The sequence below is a fragment of the Sminthopsis crassicaudata genome, chromosome 4, assembly GCF_048593235.1.
Source record: "Sminthopsis crassicaudata isolate SCR6 chromosome 4, ASM4859323v1, whole genome shotgun sequence".
NCBI classification, from domain to species: Eukaryota; Metazoa; Chordata; class Mammalia; order Dasyuromorphia; family Dasyuridae; genus Sminthopsis; species Sminthopsis crassicaudata.
The window spans coordinates 91,319,816-91,340,281 of NC_133620.1; the positions used below are offsets into that span (position 1 = coordinate 91,319,816).

Sequence of the window (20,466 nt, forward strand, 5' to 3'; positions counted from 1 at the left end):
TGTAGTATCTGATTGGGGATTTTTAATTTGCTATTTTTCTAGCTTTTTTAGTTGCAAGCCCAATTCATTGATCTTCTCTTTCTCTTATTTTATGCAAGTAAGCCTCTAAAGATATAAAATTTCCCCTTATTACTGCTACGACTGCATCCCACACATTTTAGTATGTGGTTTCATTATTGCCATTCTCTTGGATGAAATTATTAATTGTGTCTATGATTTGCTGTTTCACCCATTCATTCTTTAGGATGAGTATTTAGTTTCCAATTACTTTTTGGTATATTAACCCCTGGATTTTTTTTAACGTAGTTTTTATTGCATCATCGTCTGAAAAGAATGAATTTACTATTTCTGTCTTTCTGTATTTGATTTTGAGATCTTTATGTGCTAATATATAGCCAATTTTTGTATAGGTTCTATGACCTGCAAGAAGAAAGCATAATCCTTTCTGTCTCCATTCAGTTTTCTCCAAAGATCTATCATACCTAACTTTTCCAGTATTCTATTTACCTCTTTAATTTCTTTCTTATTAATTCTGTGGTTTGAATTATCTGGTTCTGACAGTGCAAGGTTGAGATCTCCCACTATTATAGTTATGCTGTCTGCTTCTTCTTACAGCTCTCTTAATTGGCTATATATGTTTAGTATTGATATTGCTTCATTATCTATGTTACCCTTTAGCAAAATATAGTGCCCTTCTTTATCTCTTTTAATTAGATCAATTTTTGCTTTTGCTTGATCTGAGATCACAATGGCTACCCCTGTTTGTTTGTTTATTTTTGTTTTGTTTTGTTTTAATTCACCTGAAGCATAATAGATTCTGCTGCTCCACCTTTTTACCTTTATTCCATATGCATCACTGTGCTTTAAATGTCTTTCCTGTAAACAACATATTGTAGGGGATTCTGGCTTTTAATCCAGTCTTCTTTCTGCCTCTGTTTTATAGGAGATTTCACCCCATTCACATTTATGGTTAAAATTCTGTATTTCATGCCATCTTATTATCCCCAAATTATACTTTTCTCTTTCCTTTTCCCCTTACCCCCCTCCCCAGTATTAAACTTATGGACATCATTTGCCTCATGAAGTCCTCCCTCTTTAGAATCCCTCCCTCCCCCTTAGAGTTCTTCTACCTTTTGTGAATCTTTTCCTTACTATTTCTGTAGTCCCTTCTATTTAACCTACCCCTTCCCTTTATACTTTTCCCCTCCCACTTATCAATGAAGTGGGAGAAGTTTCTCTGTAAACCAAATATGTCCAATATTTTCTCTTTGAGTCAAATCTGATGAGAGTAAGATTCACACAATGTTCATCCCCCTCCCTTCTTTCCCTCAGATGTAATAGATTTCCTTTGCCTCTTCATGAAATGTAGTTTCCCTCTTTTTACCTCCACTTGTCTCCTTTTCTGGTACAATCTCCTTTCCACCTCTTGTTCTTTTTTAATGTTATAACAGTAAAATCAAATTATACATGTACTCTCTCTGTATACCCATAACAGAAATACAGTTCTCAAGAGTTCTTTTTACCCTTTTATACTTCTCTTGAGTCCTATATTTGGAGATCAAATGTTTTGTTTTGCTCTGTTCTTTTTTTTTTTTTTTTTTCATCAGATATAAATGGAATTTATCTGTTTCATTGAATGCCATCTTCTTCCCTGGGAGAAAATGCTCAGTTTAGCTGGGTAATTTGTTCTTGGCTGCATTCCAAGTCCCTTTGCCTTTCAGAATATCAGATTCCAGGCCCTTCAATCTTTTAATGTGGATGCTTTCAGATTTTGACTAATCCTTATTTTGGCTCCTTGGTATTTGAAATGTTTTTTTTTGTTTGTTTGTTTGTTTTTGTTTTTGTTTTTTTCTGGCTGCTTGTAATATTTTTTCCATGGTTTGATAGTTCTGAAATTTAGCCACAATATTCCTTGGAGTTTTCATTTTGGGGTCTTTTTCAGTAGGTGTTGAGGAATTCTTTCAATGGCTATTTTACTTTCTGATTCTATGACATCTGGGCAGTTCTCTTTGATGATTTCCTGAAATATAGTGACTAGGCCCTTTTATTTTTATCATGATTTTCAGGGAGACTAATAATCCTTAGATTATTTCTCCTAGATCCATTGTCCAGATTTGTTGTTTTCCCAAGTAGGTATTTAACATTTTTTTCCTATTTTTTCATTTTTTTGTATTTGTTTGACTGATGTGATGCCTCATTGAGTCATTCATTTCCATTTGTTCAGTTCTGATTTTTAATAATTAATTTTCTTCATTTATTCTTTTTATTTCTTTTTGTATTTGTCAATTGTGTTTTTAAGTGAGTTGTTTTGTTCTATAGAATTTTTTTTCCCATTTCACCAAATTTTTTAAGGAGTTATTTTCTTTTTCCAATTCACAAATTCTGTTTTCCTGGGAGTTCTTTACCTTTTCCATTTCACATTTCAGGGACTTATTTTCTTTTTCCACTTTATCAAATCTTTCTTTTAATGAATTATATGCTTTTTCCAAACTGTTTTGCAGAGTTTTCCTTTCCTTACCCCATTTTTCTTCTAGCTCTCTTTTAAGATCCTTTTTAATTTCTCCTAGAAGAACCTTGTATGGTGGGGACAAGATTATATCACCCTTTAGGGCTTCATCTGGAGACAATCTGCTTTTAGTCTCCTCAGGGTTGGAAGTTTGCTCTCTTTCACTGTAGAAGCTATCTATAGTTAGAGCTCCCTTTGCCTTTTTACTCATTTTTTTTTTAAAGTTGGGGTCTGCTTTTAGGGCAAGGAGGTTCCAAGCTTTCTCTACAGACCAGGAAGTGACAGCTGTTGTGCTGGAATTGTTCTGAGTAACTCTCAGTGCTGGGTGGGTTTGGCCAGGTTCCCTGAGACTCTAGAGATTTGGGGTACAAAGTAGCCAACACTGTGATAGAGTCCTCCCCCTAGATTCTCCACTTTATAGAGACTGTAACCTGCCCCTCTTTCACCCCCGCTCCCATCTGCTCAGTGTGCCCTGGCCTCTGTGCTTTGCTTCCCTGAGTGTGCTTGGCCTCCTCCCATTCACGCATTCAAAGCATACCTTTTCTGGCAATTTTCAAAATTATGTTCTGCTGGTAATTTGTTGTACTCCCAATATTCGTGGATTCTGCCAGTCCAGCACTATTTCATAGGATGAATTTCATGATGAAAATGAGGGTATTAGGAGAACTCAGAAAGAAGTGTATGTCCTCTCCACTATCTTGGCTCTAATGTATTTTTAAAAGCTTTTCTTGTGTTGGATTTGTTTAATCTGAAATTTCATTCTTGTAGAAAAGGATAATATAGTTTCCTTCCCCATCAAAAAATCTGAGAGTAGTATATTATGATTATCAGAATTCATTATATGCTCACATTTCACAAAATGAAATGGGAAAAAATACTAACAACTTGGAGGGCTTATGTAGGGGGTAGCAATTGGCCTAAGTTTTTAAGGAAGATGGTCATTTTAAGAGAGCAAAGGTGAGGAAAAAGTATGTCCAAGAGAAGAAACAGCCTACTCAAAGTCATAGAGATGACTAAGAAGGAATAATCACAAACAAAAACAAAGAGAAGCAAGATAGTGATGTTATATAGGCCAAGGGATGAGAGTATAGTTGAAGAGTTGACATTCTATATCAACAAATCATCTCCATATCACAACTGATGACTGATCTAGGGAGCCAGACTAACCTTCTTATCTTAATGGCTTTAGGTATATAGTAATTTTCTGGCCAACCTTGAAGAAATAATTTACATTCTAATTAATTCATTCATAAAGGAAAGGGCTGGAAAGAATTGAGATGCTACTTTAATATTTTATGCAGAATTAACTGTATCTCTGAGGTGGATATGGGTGAATGATTGAGAAGTGAAAAACTCTTTTTGGGGAGCCTATGAAATGTGTTTGATGCTGGGGAGGATTATTGAGAAATTTGTAGAATCTCTCCAGAGAAATATTAAAGGAGGCAGTTAGCAATCATCTCATACATTTTAGATGTTATTATTCTCAAAGCATCTGGTGGAACATAAATACTCAAAGGCAAAGAATGTTACATTTGTCTTTGCATTCTATTTGCATAGTATGTAATAAGCATTTGAAAATATTTTTTGAATTGAATTGAGATAACTTTCTCACATTCCTTCTGACTTTTGGATTCCAAATCTATGCATATTCTGTTATTTCAAATGTAAAGAGTGCAGTTATACTCTATTGTATTGTATTCGTTCATAATAGGAAATTAAAATTATCCAGTTAAATTATTGAGAAAAAAATAATTTATTTTTACTTTACTTTTTCCCAAGTGAGACCTTGTGATTATCCAGAAATTGAAAATGGAAAACTTTATAAATCATATTGGTTTACTGAGGAATACTTTCGAAGCTTGTTTCCAGAATCTATTGGAAAAGAGATGTTCTACCATTGTGACAAAAATTATGAATCTGCTACTGGACATTCCGCTGAATATTGGACAAGATTTTCATGTACTCCAGGAGGATGGTCTCCAATGCCAAAATGTCTTAGTGAGTATGCTTCTTTAAACTTAATTGTAGGGAGCACAGGTGATAAGAAGTCCTAGATTATATTTGGAAAGGACATAACATTTCATAATAGTAAGATCTTTGTGATATCCTCATTGAACATTTACAGAAGATTAGGATTATCTTCTAATACATGTTGGATACAATCTATCAGAAGAAAGATTATTTTGTGAAAAGAAAACCAATGAACTTTACACATTCTCAAGTCTCTTTATACTAATTACCAAGAGATGCAATTTGCTATTTTCAGTATCACTGAACTCTGATATCACTTTCTGTTTCCCTAATTGTGCTGTCTCTTGAATAGTACTTCCTGTTCTCTGATAATATTGACCACTCTAAGAGATTTCAATTGTTTCTTCAGTAGCACTGCCTGTTCTAATATACCCTTGCCTGCTTTCTGATAGTGTGGCCTGCTTCCCCACAACATGTTTTGTTCCCTTGACAAGATAATCTATTCTCTTATAGAAGTACATATTGTCTGACAGTATGAGTGCTACACTGTCTTTCTAGACTGTCTTTAATTTATAAGAAAAAAATTAATTCTATCTTTCATCTTTAATTTCCTAATTTCTCCATGCTTGCCTCCCCCTTTACTTTCCAGAGGTAGATCCATGATAACAACAAATTATTTCTATAAAGAAAAAAGAAAAAGGGGGGAAATTAGGAAAAGAAAGAATATAACAAAAATATGATGCTATTTAAATTTTCATATGCGGCTCTAAATTTCCATAAAGCAATAGGGAGAAATGTATTTTCATTTCTCTTCTTTTGATTCAGGGTTTATTCTTTGTGGTTTTCTTTTATTATTATTTTCTATTTCATTATTAAAATATTTAATAATGTTTTATTTCTCTGCAATTACATGTAAAGACCATTTTTAACATTTATTACTTTTTTCAAAAGTTTATAACTTTAAATCCTATCCCTTTTCCTTTATCTCATCCCTCCCTAAAATGGTAACTAATCTTATATGTTTTATACATTAGCAACCATGTAAAACATTCCATATAAGTCATTTTTATAAGAAAACACAAACAACAAAAAAAAGAACGACAAAAGTAAGAAAGATGAAAGGAAGGTTTTATCTGAAATCAATCTGCTTAGACCACAAAAATATCACATTATAATCATATACTGAAACTCTAGCCCTTCCTCAACTAATAACTATCTGCTAAATTTCCAATATTAGCCACAACAAAAAAGAGTTACTATAAATATTTTTGCACAAATAGGTTTTTTCCCTCCTTAAAAAAAATCTCCTTGGGATACCCATCTTGGAGTGGTATTCTTGGATCACAAGTTATGTACACTTTTATAGTCCTTTGGGCAATGTTTCAAATTGCTCTCCAGAATAATTGGATCAGTTCACAACTCCACCTACAATGTAATAGTACTCTAGTTTTCCATGTCTTTTCTATCATTATTATTTTCCTTTTCTGATGTATTAACCAAGGTGTGAGGGGGCACCTCAGAGTTGTTTTCTTTTTAATTTCTGTAATCAATAGTGCTATAGAGCATATTTTCATAGGACTACAACTTTTATTTCTTTGTTTAAAAATTGCATGTTTATGTCCTCAACTAGTTGTTGATTGCTAAATGATTTTTATTCTTACAAAATTGAGTATATTTTGAATATATTTGAGAAATGAGGGGGCAGGTAGATTATACAGTGGATAGACCACCAACCCTGAAGTCAGGAGGGCCTGAGTTTACATTTGACCTCAGACACTTAATACTTCCTAGTTGTATAGCCCTGGGCAAGTCACTAACTCCAATTGCCTCAGCAAAAAAAAAAAAAAAAAAAAAAAAAAAAAAAAAAAAAGAAAGGAAAAAAGAAATGAGGCCTTTATCAGTAATACAGAAAAAAAAAACTTTTCCCAGTTTTTGTTTTCCTTCTAATTTTGGTTGCTTTGATTTTATTTGTTATAATCAAAATTATCCATTTTACATTTTGCAATGCTCTTTATATCTTGTTTGGTCCTAAATACTTTCCTTATCTGAAGATCTGACAGGTACACAATTACATATTATCCTAATTTTGCTTATGTTATCACCTTTTATGTTTAAATCATATGCTCATATTAAATTCATTTTGACACATGGTATAACTTGTTGGTCTATACCAAATTTCTATCATACTGTTCCCAATTCTCTCAATTGGTTTTCTCAACTATTGAGCTCTAATCCCAGAATGTGTGATCTTTTTTCTTAATCAAATACTAAATTACTTTGGGCATTTATTAGTTGTATAAAATTATGCCATTCAAAAAATAAGTAGATTAATTTAAGTGGAATTTTTATTTTAATTATTTTGATTTAGCCTATTCAAGTACAATTTATTTTTTCCCCAATTGATTAGATATAACCTAATTATATAAAAAGTGTTTTTTAACTGTGTTCATATAGTTCCTGGGTTTGTCTTGCAAGTGTTCCCAAGTGTTTTTTAGTTCTACGGTTATTTTAAAAGGATTTCTTCTATTCCTGTTGGGCTTTGTTGATAATATATAGAATTATTAATTATTTATGTCCATTTATTTTATATCCTACTTTTTTTTGCTGAACTTTTTGCATTTCAACTAATTTTTTAGCTCATTCTCCAGGACTCGCTATGACCACTATATCTGCAAAGAATGATAGTTTTGTTTCCTCATTTCCTGTTTTAATTCCTTCAATTTCTTTTTCTTCCCTTACTATTATCACTAACATTTATAGTACAATTTAGAATGATAGAGGTAATAATGGGCATTCTTGTTTTACTCAATCATATTGGGAAGGATTCTAGTTTATTCTAATTACATATAATCCTTGCTGATTATTCTAGATAAATATTACTTTTCATTTTAAATTTTTTTTTACTTGTCATTTTAAGTAAAGCTTCATGCTATATTATGTTTTCAGGAGGAAAGCATATTGTATTTTACCAAAGATTTTTTCTGTTATCTGTTGAGATAATCAGATGATTTCTATTGGCTTTGTTACAAGTATGCTCAATTATGCTAATAGTTTTCCTAATATTGAACGAGCTTTACATTCCTGGTGTAAATCCTGTCTGGTCATTGGGAGTGATCTTTGTTACATATTGCTGTGATCTCTTGATGGTATTTTATTTAAATTTCTTGCATCAATATTCATTAGGGAAATTGGTCTATAGTGTTGTTGTTGTTGTTGTTGTTGTTTTTTCTGTTTTCACTTTTCCTGGTTTTGGTAAGAACAGTATACAAACACATACACATATAGACTTATACACATATGTGTAGATTCATACTGTGATTATTTCCAATTGTCATCTGAAGGTGGATATCAAGTTTATTCATAAGCTCAAGTCTTTCAATGTTTTTCTAAGTCAAACAGGTCATCTTTTCCTAAAAAAACAGCAATATTTCAACCCAATTCCATCCTAAGAGATTGGCAATGAAAGCTTTCCCCCCGCCCCATTTTCTGTATTCTTTCTCTTCTTCACTACATAGGTTTTATTTATGCAAATTATTTAAATTTAAAATAATTGAGATAACTCATTTGACATTTAATAATATAATTTAAGATGTGATACTGTTTAGTATACCTTTTTTGCATCTTTTTACCCTGGTATCTTTGAAATTCTTTACCTTTTTTTCCTTCCAAATAAACTTTAGTATTTTTTCTAACTCAGTAAGAATTTTTTTTTTTTTTTTACTAATTCAATTGGGATGACATTAACTAAGTAGATTAGTTAGGTAAAATTGTCATTTAAAAATTATATTGGCTCTAAGTGTCCATGGATAATAAATATTACTTCAATTATTATTTAGATCTGAATTTATGTGCATGAAAAGTATTTTTTAAATTGTGATATTCATATAGTTCCTGTCTGTTTGGTAAGTATATACACAGAGATTTAAACTGTTTAGTTATTTTAAATAGTCTATAATAATATTGAAAGATATCACTGATATATAGAGTAGGTTCCCTATTTTTCCTTTTTGATTAAATTTCTTTTAGCTTTAACTTTATCTGAGCTTGGGGGCAGCTAGGTGGCGCGGTGGATAGAGCACCAGTCTTGAATTCAGGAGGACCCAAGTTCAAATCTGGTCTCAGACACTTAACACTTCCTAGCTGTGTGACCCTGGACAAGTCACTTAACCCCAGCCTCAGGGGAAAAAAACAAACCAAAAAAAAACCTTTATCTGAGCTTGTAATTATTAACCCTGATTATTTTACATAATAAATTCTACTGCCTTTTATCTTTATATGTATTTCTCATGTTTATGGTGTTCCTGAAAGTAACATATTGTTGTATTCCAATTTTTAATCTATTACCCATTTCCATTTTATGGGTAATTTCATCCCATTCATATTCTAAACCATATTTTCTTCTTTCTTATTTTTCCTCAGTATCCTTCTTATCCTATTTACTCTAGTCCTCCTTACTCCTTTGCTTTACTTCCCCACTATCTTAACCTCCTATTCCCTAACCTAGCCACTCCTCTATAAGTCCCTTTCTTATCCTCTTCCTCCACCTTATCCCCTTTTCCTTATTTCTTTCCAAAGACCTTCGTACCTTTCTAAAAATATTCTTCTTCCTTCTTTCACCCATTCCCAATGGGTAATGTTTTAGCACTTCCTATCTCCCCTCTTATTAGTTTCTTTTGTAACAGTTTTTTTTTCCTTTTATGCCTCATTTGCATGAGATTCTTAGTCATTTTTTATTCCTTTCAATTCAGTTTTGGTTTTTTAGAATCACTCCCATCAAACTCACCTTAACATGCTCAGTCCTTTCTTTTAAATTACCCAAATAATGATAACAGTATCAATAATATTCTCATATATAAGAAATAAACAATTTGACCTTATTGAATCCCTTAAAACTAGTTTCTAATGTTTACCTTATATTTCTTCAGTATCCTATATATTAGATTTTCTCTTAAATTCTGGACTTTTTGTCACAAAAAAACTGAAAGTTTTTCAATTTTTTAAATGGCCTTTTTTTTTTTTCATTCGGAAATGTATTTAACTTTTCATGGTAAGTTACCATGGTGGTAACCCCAGGTTTTTGCTCTATGTAATATAGTATTGCAAAATCTAAAGTTTTTCAAAGTAGTAGCTGCTGGATCTTATATAATTCTTATTGTAGATTCATTATATTTAAATTGTTTCTGTAGTTGTTGTTCCTTCCAATACTTTGTTATTAACTTGGGAGCTTTGAAACTTGGCTATAATATTCCTGAAAACCTTCATCCTGGAATATCTTTTTTTCTATTTCTGCACTGGATTCTTGTTTTAAAATTTCAAGACATTTTTCCTTAATAATTTATTGTAGCAGTTATCAAGATTTTTTAAAATTATTATTTGTAGGTTGTCTGATTATTCTTACAATTCCTCAATCTGTTCTCCAAATCAGTTGTTTTTCAGATGAGATATTTTACTTTCTTTTCCATTTTTTCCATTTCTTTGATTTAGTTTTATTATTTCTTGGTGTCTTTGAATGTCATATTGGTTGTTTCTATAATTTATTTTTTAATCTACCCATTCTTTAAAATTAGTTTGTTTTACCTTAAATTAGTTTTCAAACTAGGTTTCCCTTATAATATAATTTTGATTGCATTTTATCTGACAAGAATTCTTTTGTTGTTTCCATTTTAAATGTAAAATTTTTATGTTCTACTATATGATCAATCTTTATAAAGATACCATAAACCACTGCAAAAAATATATATTTCTTTTTTTATTTCCATTCAGTTCTCTCTAGTTATCTAGCTTATCTAACTTATCTAAATTTTATTTTCATTTTCTTGACTTCTTTCCTACTTTTTGTTAGATTTTTCTAAGTTTGAGAGAGGAAGACTAAAATTTCACACTATTATCTATCTCCACTTGTGTTAGGTTCTTACTAGATACTGTCTGTACTTAACAATTTTCTAGCTCAGAGTTCACACCTTTAGTTCACACCTTTAAAAGGAGTTTACCCCTTTATGCTTCTGAAAAGGAGTTTACACCTTTAAAGGAGTTTATACCTTTAAAAGGAGCAAGTTCATTGGTTATAAGTAGTTCCCATAAGCCCCTGGAGTATCCACAAGCCCATTCTCTAGGAGGATAAAAGGAGAAGGCAGTCTGGAAAGAGTCAATCCGGATTGGGTCAAGGAGAAGACTTCCCACACTCTCAGAGGCAGTGTCTGATTCCCACACTCTAGGAGATTCTACTTCACTCTGGCTGGAGGCTCCAGAAGCCTCCCAAGAAACCTGCTCATAGAGAAAAGGATTTACAGAAAAGAAACCTCCTCCCAGAGAAGTATTACAATTGAGAGACAACAGAACTTCACACACTTGTAATTGACTTAAGTTTAAATCCTAGATTGTGTGTAATGATGTCCCACATCTCAGATCCTCCTTATTGCTACTTTCTGAATTCTTTCTTGTAGCTCAACTTCAGGTACTCTTCTTCTCCTCTAAGTCAAAATTAGGAGACCCAATTATGCTGTCCATAAAATTTTATTACTCCCTGCTATACTAGCAGGAAAGTGCTTCTTTCTTACTCATAGTCACAATGTGGGATCACTTTGGTCAGCACTGTTAAGTCTAGCATCCAGAAATTGAGTATGGGAATAGGGATTGACTTTCAGTCTTTCCCCACTCAGCCTCTGTTGTTTCTTAAATAAAAATATGTGAAGTGAATGTTTATGAGGTGAAAGTTCCTGATGTGAATTTTTTTGAAGCTTAGTCTACTTCTGGGATGAAACTGCTCCCCTGCCTGCTTTTTAAAATTTAACAAAGCCAACCTAGTGATGTTTACACTTCATGAAACCAAACTTAAGCCTCTAGAGGTCATATTTTTCTTGGGGTTCTGTCAAGTGATCTCAGGGAAGACAGCAACTTTACCCCTTTTACTACTTGACACTATTTTATTGGTAATGTTTTATCTTTTTGTGGAAGAAATTTGGAGAGCCTAGAAATTTCTGGCTTATTCTTCCATCTTCCCAGAATGCCCCTTTTAGTTTTAAAGGTCTTCACAATCTGGTACCAACCTATTTTTTCAACCTCATTGAATTTTACTTCACAATCCAAAGTGGTCTTTCTGTTCCTCAGTTATTTTATTCTCTCTCCCAATTCATGCATTTGCAGTGGCCACCCATGCTTTGAAAGCATTTTTAATGACCTGACCTCATAAAAATCCCTCTCTTCAAACCTTAAATATGAAATTTTTCATCTTCTCCAAAAATGTTTATACCTTCCTTCACACTGTACCTTATATTTAATTTCTTTATATTAATTTTATTAATTCTCTAATGTTTATTTCATATATATGTGTGTGTGATTGTCTTCTTTACTTGAATGTAATGTTTATCATAACACCTACACCTAATTTAATGAATATCTAATGATAGATTGACAATTCCTCTTCTCTGACCTTACATTGAGTGAATGTTTAATGAATTTCTTTTTTCTTTATAACTTGCCCTCTTTTTCTTACAAATATGTATGTGAGCCTTTCTTTTTTTTTTTTAACATACTATTTCATGTTCTAATTATTTATTTGTTTGTTTTTTTAACTTTTTCATCTACAGGAGTATGTAACCTTTATAGCATATTAAATGGTCATTTTTGGCCCCAAAAATATCATTATGTGGAAGGTGAGGAAATAACAGTTGAATGTAATAAAGGCTACAGTCTTCCAAATAACCAAGAAAAAATTGCCTGCACCAAAAAAGGATGGTCTACTGAAACAAATTGCAAAAAGATCAGTAAGTAACCCTACGGGATTGGTAGTCTTCACTGTATGTATATTGTTTTTAAAAAGCAAAATATCATTGGAAGTGGCCACCTTTGTGTCATGGACCTCCACAGAAATCATTTGACTCCTTACTTTTCTGATTTCATAAACTTTCCAAAACTGTTCCAATATTTTGTGTGTTGTTTCCATTCTCTCTGAACAACATTTCAGTTATATTCAATTACCATTTATTTCTCCTGCTGCCAAACTAACTTAATTTATTAAAAATTTGACATGTGATCATCCTTCAGCAATGCTTAATAGTGTAATTCTTTGCTTCCAACTTTATACAACCACCTGTCAGAAGTCTGACATACCATAGCTTGAGAAAAGGAAAATGGAATCTGTGAAAGCCATCTTCTTTAGGTTTCTCCAACTATACTGTGGTCTTTGACTGAGGAAAAAGTCTGGTTTTAAGAAGAGCTTTGGAGAAAAGAAGCCTGGAAGAAAAGACACTTGAGGGAACAAATGTCTTCTACAACAAAACACAAAGCAAACTGTTCAGTAAAATGACAAAATATTTCTGGAAGATACAAAACTGGTTAGTCAACAATTCCTTCCAAAAATGTTAGAGCAGGAACCTCAAAGTGTAAACCTGACACAAGACATTTGGTATCAAACTTGAGAGACTCTCTCATTATATATATGTTTTACATCTTTATATAAAGATGAACAAAGCAAATGATTTAAATAGCAATGAGACAAAATACCAAAATATATCAGACTTATTAGCAAATGTTTGTTTAGTTCTCATTTTGTACTTAAAAAACTTTAAAAAATATATAATCTATGTTAACTACATGTGGTAGATTCATATTTTTGTTCTTTTTTGGCAACAGTTCATTATATATTATATCTAAATAGATACATACATACATACATACATTCTTTTTTTTACCAACAATTTACCAAGGTTCTACTCTGTACTAGGCAAAATGGTCTCAAAAAGGGTATATATTCTTGGGTAGGAAAACAACACATTACCAGAAAAATTAAATATAAAATATATACAGGTAACCCTTCTCTGAAGGAAGATAGGAATTTCAGAAGACAGTGAAGGAAGGAGAGTATTCCAGATCTAAACCATACCTAGGCAAAAGCAGAAAGAGAAGCTGAGGTATTGAGCAGAAGCTAAATAGTAAGAAGGCCAGGTTAGATGTTATGTAGAGTGCATGCACAATAATGTGCAATAAGTCTGGAAATACATGGCTTAAAAGAACATATGGTCTTCTTTACTTTTTTTTTTTTCCAGACAAAGAATGTAAGTTTTTTTGTATATGTGACTTTATTCAGAATAAGATAAGGGAGACAGTGGGATTACATAGACTGAATTTTTAAAAAAAATTTTATTAATTTTATAACTATAACATTTTTTGACAATACATATGCATAGGTAATTTTTTTTACAACATTATCCCTTGTACTCCCTTCTGTTCTGAATTTTCCCCTCCTTCCCTCCACCCCCTCCCCTAGATGGCAGGCATTCCCATACATATTAAATATGTTATAGTATATCCTAGATACAATATATATGTGCAGAGCCGAATTTTGTTGTTGTTGTTGTTGCAAAGGAAGAATTGGATTCAGAAGGTAAAAATAACCTGGTGAGAAAAACAAAAAAATGCTAACAGTTTACACTCATTTCCCAATGTTTCTTCTCTGGGTGTAGCTGATTCTGTCCATCATTGATCAATTGGAACTGGACTAGTTCTTCTCTATGTAGAAGATATCCACTTCCATCAAAATACATCCTCATATAGTATTGTTGTTGAAGTGTTTAATGATCTCCTAGCTCTGCTCATTTCACTCAGCATCAGTTCATGTAAGTCTCCCCAAGCTTCTCTGGTCATTTCTTACAGAACAATAATATCCTATAACATTCATATACCATAATTTACCCAACCATTCTCCAATTGATGGGCATCCATTCATTTTCCAGTTTCTAGCCACTACAAAAAGGGCTGACACAAACATTTTGGCACATATAGGTCCCTTTCCCTTCTTTAGTATTTCCTTGGGATATAAGCCAGTTGTAGCACTGCTGGATCAAAGGGTATGCACAGTTTGATAACTTTTTGGGCATAATTCTAGATTGCTCGCCAGAATGGTTGGATTCTTTCACAACTCCACCAACAATGCATCAGTGTCCCAGTTTTCCCACATCCCCTCCAACATTCTCATTATTTGTTCCTGTCATCTTAGATAATCTGACAGGTGTGTAGTATGTATCTCAGAGTTGTCTTACTTTGCATTTCTCTGATCAATAGTGATTTGGAACACTCTTTCATATGAGTGGAAATAGTTTTAATTTCATCATCTGAAAATTGTTCATATCCTTTGACCATTTATCAATTGGAGAATGGTTTGATTTCTTATAAATTAGAGTCAATTCTCTGTATATTTTGGAGATGAGGCCTTTATCAGAACCTTTAACTGTAAAAATGTTTTCCCAATTTGTTACTTCCCTTCTAATCTTGTTTGCATTAGTTTTGTTTGCTCAAAAGCTTTTTAATTTGATGTAATCAAAATTTTCTGTTTTGTGATCAATAATGATCTCTAGTTCTCCTTTGGTCACAAATTCCTTCCTCCTCCACAAGTCTGAGAGGTAAACTATCCTATGTTCCTCTAATTTATTTATTATGTCATTCTTTATGCCTAAATCTTGGACCCATTTTGATCTTATCTTAGTATGTGGTGTTAAGTGTGGGTCCATGCCTAGTTTCTGCCATACTAATTTCCAGTTTTCCCAGCAGTTTTTGTCAAATAATGAATTCTTATCCCCAAAGTTGGGATCTTTGGGTTTGTCAAACACTAGATTGCTATTTTTATTCACTATCTTGTCCTGTGAACCTAACCTATTCCATGATCAACTAGTCTATTTCTTAGCCAATACCAAATGGTTTTGGTGACTGCTGCTTTATAATGTAGTTCTAGATCAGGTACAGCTAGACCACCTTCATTTGATTTTTTTTTTCATTACTTCCCTTGAAATTCTCGACCTTTTGCTCTTCCATATGAATTTTATTGTTATTTTTTCTAGGTCATTAAAATAGTTTCTTGGGAGTCTGATTGGTATAGTACTAAATAAATAGATTAGTTTAGGGAGTATTGTCATCTTGATTGTATTTGCTCGGCCTATCCAAGAGCACTTAATATTTTTCCAATTATTTAAATTTGACTTTATTTTTCTGGCAAGTGTTTTGTAATTTTGCTCATAATTCCTGACTTTCCTTTGATAGATATATTCCCAAATATTTTATACTATAGACGATTGTTTTGAATGGAATTTCTCTTTGTATCTCTTGCTGTTGCATTGTGTTGGTAATGTATAAAAATGCTGAGGATTTATGTGGATTTATTTTGTATCCTGCAACTTTGCTAAAGTTATGAATTATTTCTAATAGCTTTTTAGCAGAGTCTTTGAGGTTCTCTAAATATACCATCATATCATCTGCAAAGAGTGATAGTTTGATTCCTCATTACCTACTCTAATTCCTTTAATCTCTTTCTCAGCTCTTATTGCCAAGGCTTGCGTTTCTAGTACAATATTGAATAATAATGGTGATAGTGGGCAACCTTGTTTCACTCCTGATCTTACTAAAGGTTCCAGTTTATTGCCATTACATATGATGTTTACTGCCAGTTTTAAATATATGCTCCTTATTATTTTAAGGAATAGTCCATTTATTCCTACACTCTCAAATGTTTTTAGTAGGAATGGATGTTGGATTTTATCAAATGCTTTTTCTGCATCTATTGAGATGATCACATGGTTTTTGTTAATTTGGTTATTGATATAGTTGATTATGCTAATAGTTTTCCTAATATTGAATCAGCTCTGTGTTCCTGGTATAAATCCCACTTGGTCATAGTGTATTATCCTGGGGATGATTTTCTGTAGTCTTTTTGCTAATATTTTATTTAAGATTTAGCATCAATATTCATTTGGGAGATTTGTCTATAATTTTCTTTCTCTATTTTCAGCTTACCTGGTTTAGGTATCAGTACCATGTCTGTGTCATAAAAGAAATTTGGTAGGACTCTTTCAATCCTTATCTTTTAAAATAGTTTATATAGCATTGGAGTTAGTTGTTCCTTAAATGTTTGGAAGAATTCACATGTAAATCCATCTGGTCCTGGGGACTTTGTCTTAGGGAGTTGGTTAATAGCTTGTTCTATTTCTTTTTTTGAAATGGGACTATTTAGACTACTTACTTCTTCCTCTGTTAATCTGGGCAAACTATATTTTTGAAGGCATTCTTCCATTTCATTTAAGTTATCGAAATTATCGGCATAAAGTTGGGCAAAGTAGCTCCTAACTATTGTTCTAATTTCCTCTTCATTAGTGGCAAGTTCTCCCTTTTCATTTTTAAGACTAAGAATTTGCTTTTTTTCTTTCCTTTTTAAAATCAGATTTACTAAGGGATTGTTTATTTTGTTGTTTTTTTCATACAACCAGCTCTTAGTTTTATTAATTCAATAGTTTTTTTTACTTTCAATTTTATTAATCTCACGTTTTATTTTTAGAATTTCAAGTTTCGTGTTTGTCTGGGAGGTTTTAATTTGTTCCTTTTCTAGCATTTTTAGTTGTAAGCCCAATTCGTTGACCTTCTCTTACTCTATTTTATGCAAGTAGGTCTCTAGAGATATTAAACTTCCCCTTATTACTGCTTTGGCTGTATTCCACACATTTTGGTATGATGTCTCATTATTGTAATTTTCCAGGGTGAAGTTATTAATTATGTCTATGATTTGCTGTTTCACCCAGTCATTCTTTAGTATGAGATTGTTTAGTTTCCAATTATTTTTTGGTCTATTTTCCCCTGGCTTTTTATTGAATGTAATTTTCATTGCATTGTGGTCTGAAAAGGATGCATTTACTCTTTCTGCCTTACTGCATTTGATTTTGAGATTTTTATGTGCTAGCATATGATAAATTTTTGTATAGGTTCCATGAACTGCTGAGAAGAAAGTGTACTCCTGTCTCCATTTATCTTTCACCAAAGATCAATCATATAAAACTTTTATAGTATTCTATTTACCTCTTTGACTTTTTTCTTATTTATTTTGTGGTTTGATTTATCTAATTCTGAGAGTGCAAGGTTGAGATCTCCCACTATTATAGTTTTGCTGTCTATTTCTTTTTGCAGCTCTCTTAATTTCTCTTTTAAGAAATTAGATGCTGCACCACTTGGAGTGTATATGTTTAATATTGATACTGCTTCATTATTGATGCTATGCTTTAGCAGGATATAATGCCCTTCCTTATCTCTTTTAATTAGATCAATTTTTGTTTTTGCTTGATCTGAGATGAAGATGGCTACCCATGCTTTTTTTAACTTTATCTAAAGCATTGTAGATTCTGCTCTACCCTTTTACCTTTATTCTGAAGGCATCATCCAGTTTCAGGTGTGTTTCCTGTAAACAACATATAGTTGGATTCTGGCTTTTAATCCAGTCTGCTAACTGCTTCCTCTTTATGGGGAGTTTACCCCATTCACATTTATAGTTAGAATGACTAATTCTATATTGCTTGTCATCCTGTTAACCCCTGCTTATGCTTTTCTCCTTTCCTTCCCTCTTACCCCTTCCTTAGTATTAAACTTGTGAGCACCATTTGCTTTTCACAGCCCTCTCTTTTTAGTATCATTCCTCACTTTAAAGTTCCTCCCCCTATTTTATCCCTTTTCATCACAATTTCTGTATTCCCTTCCCTTTAACTTACTCCTTCCCTCCCACTTTTCAGTGAAGTGGAAGAAGTTTCACCATAAATTGAATATGTCTATTGATACACACTATGTTCATCCCCCTCCTTTCTTTCTCTCAGATATAATAGGTTACCTTTGCCTCTTCATGAGATGTAGTACCACCACTTTACCCTTTTTTATGATATAATTTCCTTTCCTTCTCTAGTTTCTAGGACAAATTATACATATGTTCTTTACATATCTTTATGGCAGAAATATAGTTCTCAAGATTTCTTTTTACCTTTTTAGAAATCTCTTGGGTTCTGTAGTTGAAGATCAAACTTTTTGTGTAGATATGTTTTTTTCATCAAGAATAGATGGAATTCATTTATTTTGTTAAATGTCCATCTTCTTCCCTGCAGAACGATGCTCATTTTTGCTGGGTAAGTTATTCCTGGCTACATACCAAGTTCCTTAGCCTTTTGGAATATCATATTCCAGGCCCTTCATTCCTTTAATGTGGACGCTGCTAGATCCTGGGTTATCCTTATTGTGGCTCCTCCATATCTGAATTGCTTTTTTCTAGAAGCTTCCAATATTTTTTCCTTTGTCTTATGGTTCTTGAACTTGGCCACTATATTTCTGAGCGTTTTGATTTTAGGGTCTCTTTCAGTAGGTGATTGATGAATTTTTTCTTTTTCTTTTTTTTTTTTAATTTTTATTTTATTTTTTAATTATTACATTTTTTTGACAGTACATATGCATGGGTAATTTTTTACAACATTATCCCTTGCACTTACTTCTATTCAGATTTTTTCCCTTCCTCCCCCAACCCCCTCCCCCAGAATTTTTTCAATATCTATTTTACCCTCTCTTTCTAAAACATCTGGGCAGCTCTCTTTGATAATTTCCTGGAAAATAGTGTCCAGGCTCTTTTTTTCCTCACATTTTTTTTTCCCCACTGAGTGGGGTTAAGTGACTTGCCCAGGGTCACACAGCTAGGAAGTGTTTTTTCCTCACATTTTTAAGGGAGTCTGATTATTCTCAAATTGTCTCTCCTGGATCTGTTTTCCAGCTCTGTTGTTTTCCAAATAAGGCACTTGTCATTCTTTTCAATTGTTTCGTTTTTCTGGTTTTGCTTGACTACTTCTTGGTTTCTCCTTGAGTCATTCATTTCTACTTCTTCGATTCTAATTTTTAATGATGTATTTTCTTCACTCTCATATTTTATATCTTTTTGTAATTGTCAAATTGAGTTTTTAAGTGAGTTTTTTTCTTCTATGGAATTTTTTTCCATTTTATCAATTTTATTTTTTAGAGAGCTGTTTTCTTTTTCCAACTCACTAATTTTATTTCTCAATGATTTGATCTCTTTATCCACTCTGGATAACTTCTCCAGTTTCTCTTGCCAAGCTTCCCTTTCCTTTTCCCATTTCTCTTCTAGCTCTCTTGTGAGAGTCTTTATGATTTCCTCTATGACAGTCTTGTGTATTGAGAAGCAGATCATATCCCCCTTAGGGGATTCCTCTGGAGACAGTCTGCTTTTAGTCTCCTCAGGGTTTGAAGTCTGCTCTCTCTCCCTACAGAAGCTGTCAATGGTTAGAGCCCTTTTAAATTTTTTGTTCATTTTGTCAGAGTGGGAATCAAAGAAAACAAATTGACAAGAGAAACAATTGGTCTGCTTCTGGGGGGTGATGGAGCTGGACAATGTTACCCGACTTCCTCTACAGACTACAGGAGACAGCAACGAGGCACTAGCAGGACAGAGATGGCTGTGCTGCATCTGCTGAGTCACTCTGGGTGGGGGTGGGGGTGGGCAGTCTGAGAGAGACTCTAGTTTTCTGGGGTTTTATTCTTTACCTCCAGTGTTTACACCTTCTCTGCTGATCCTGGCTTGCTGCCAAGATGGAATATCCACACTGGGGTAAAGGTCATTTCACAGAAATGGCAGAGATCGCCCCCCTCCCCCTTCGGGTCTGAGCAGTGTGAGCTGCCTGCCTTGCTCTCGCTGCCTGCCCTCAGCCTGCACCCAGTCTGTTCGTCTCCTCCCACGAGCAAACACAGACCTTTTCTGGCAAATTTCAAGGATGTCTTCTGTTGGTGATTATTTGTGGGGTTCTTTTCTGGTCAAGCATTAACTCTGAGGCTTGTCACGAAGTAAATTCTGAGAGAAAACACAGAGCTCAAGCAGCTGTCTGCCTCCACACCGCCATCTTGGCCGGAAGTCCCCACATAGGCTGAATTTTAATCTTTAAATTAAAAAACACTAAGCTCTCTGATGAGCTGAGGAAATTCTTTGTTCCATATGTGGAACAAAAAATTTCAATGAACAAGTTTTACTTTGTTCCTCCCCCAAGTTGATAGAAGAAATTATATATTTCAATTGTTATATTCTTTTTTTTTACAGGAAGATGGGGTTCTCTTTTCTACCCCTGGTTTTTTATGGTTATCCTTGATAGAGCCCAGGGAACATTCATGGAGAAGGATAACCTTTTTCCTTTTCCTGATTT

General features: G+C 33.1%; 1 protein-coding gene across 2 annotated transcripts in view; it reads left to right on the forward strand.

Annotated features, from left to right (window-relative positions):
• The window catches only part of LOC141565525 (complement factor H-like), a 106,537-nt gene that overhangs the window by 43,853 nt on the left and 42,218 nt on the right, over nt 1-20,466 (forward strand). For both annotated transcript variants that reach the window (XM_074308663.1, XM_074308662.1), the window contains exons 9-10: nt 4,286-4,504; nt 12,064-12,240. In XM_074308663.1, the coding sequence (XP_074164764.1) occupies nt 4,286-4,504; nt 12,064-12,240 (396 nt within the window). The remainder of the gene's footprint in view (nt 1-4,285; nt 4,505-12,063; nt 12,241-20,466) is intronic.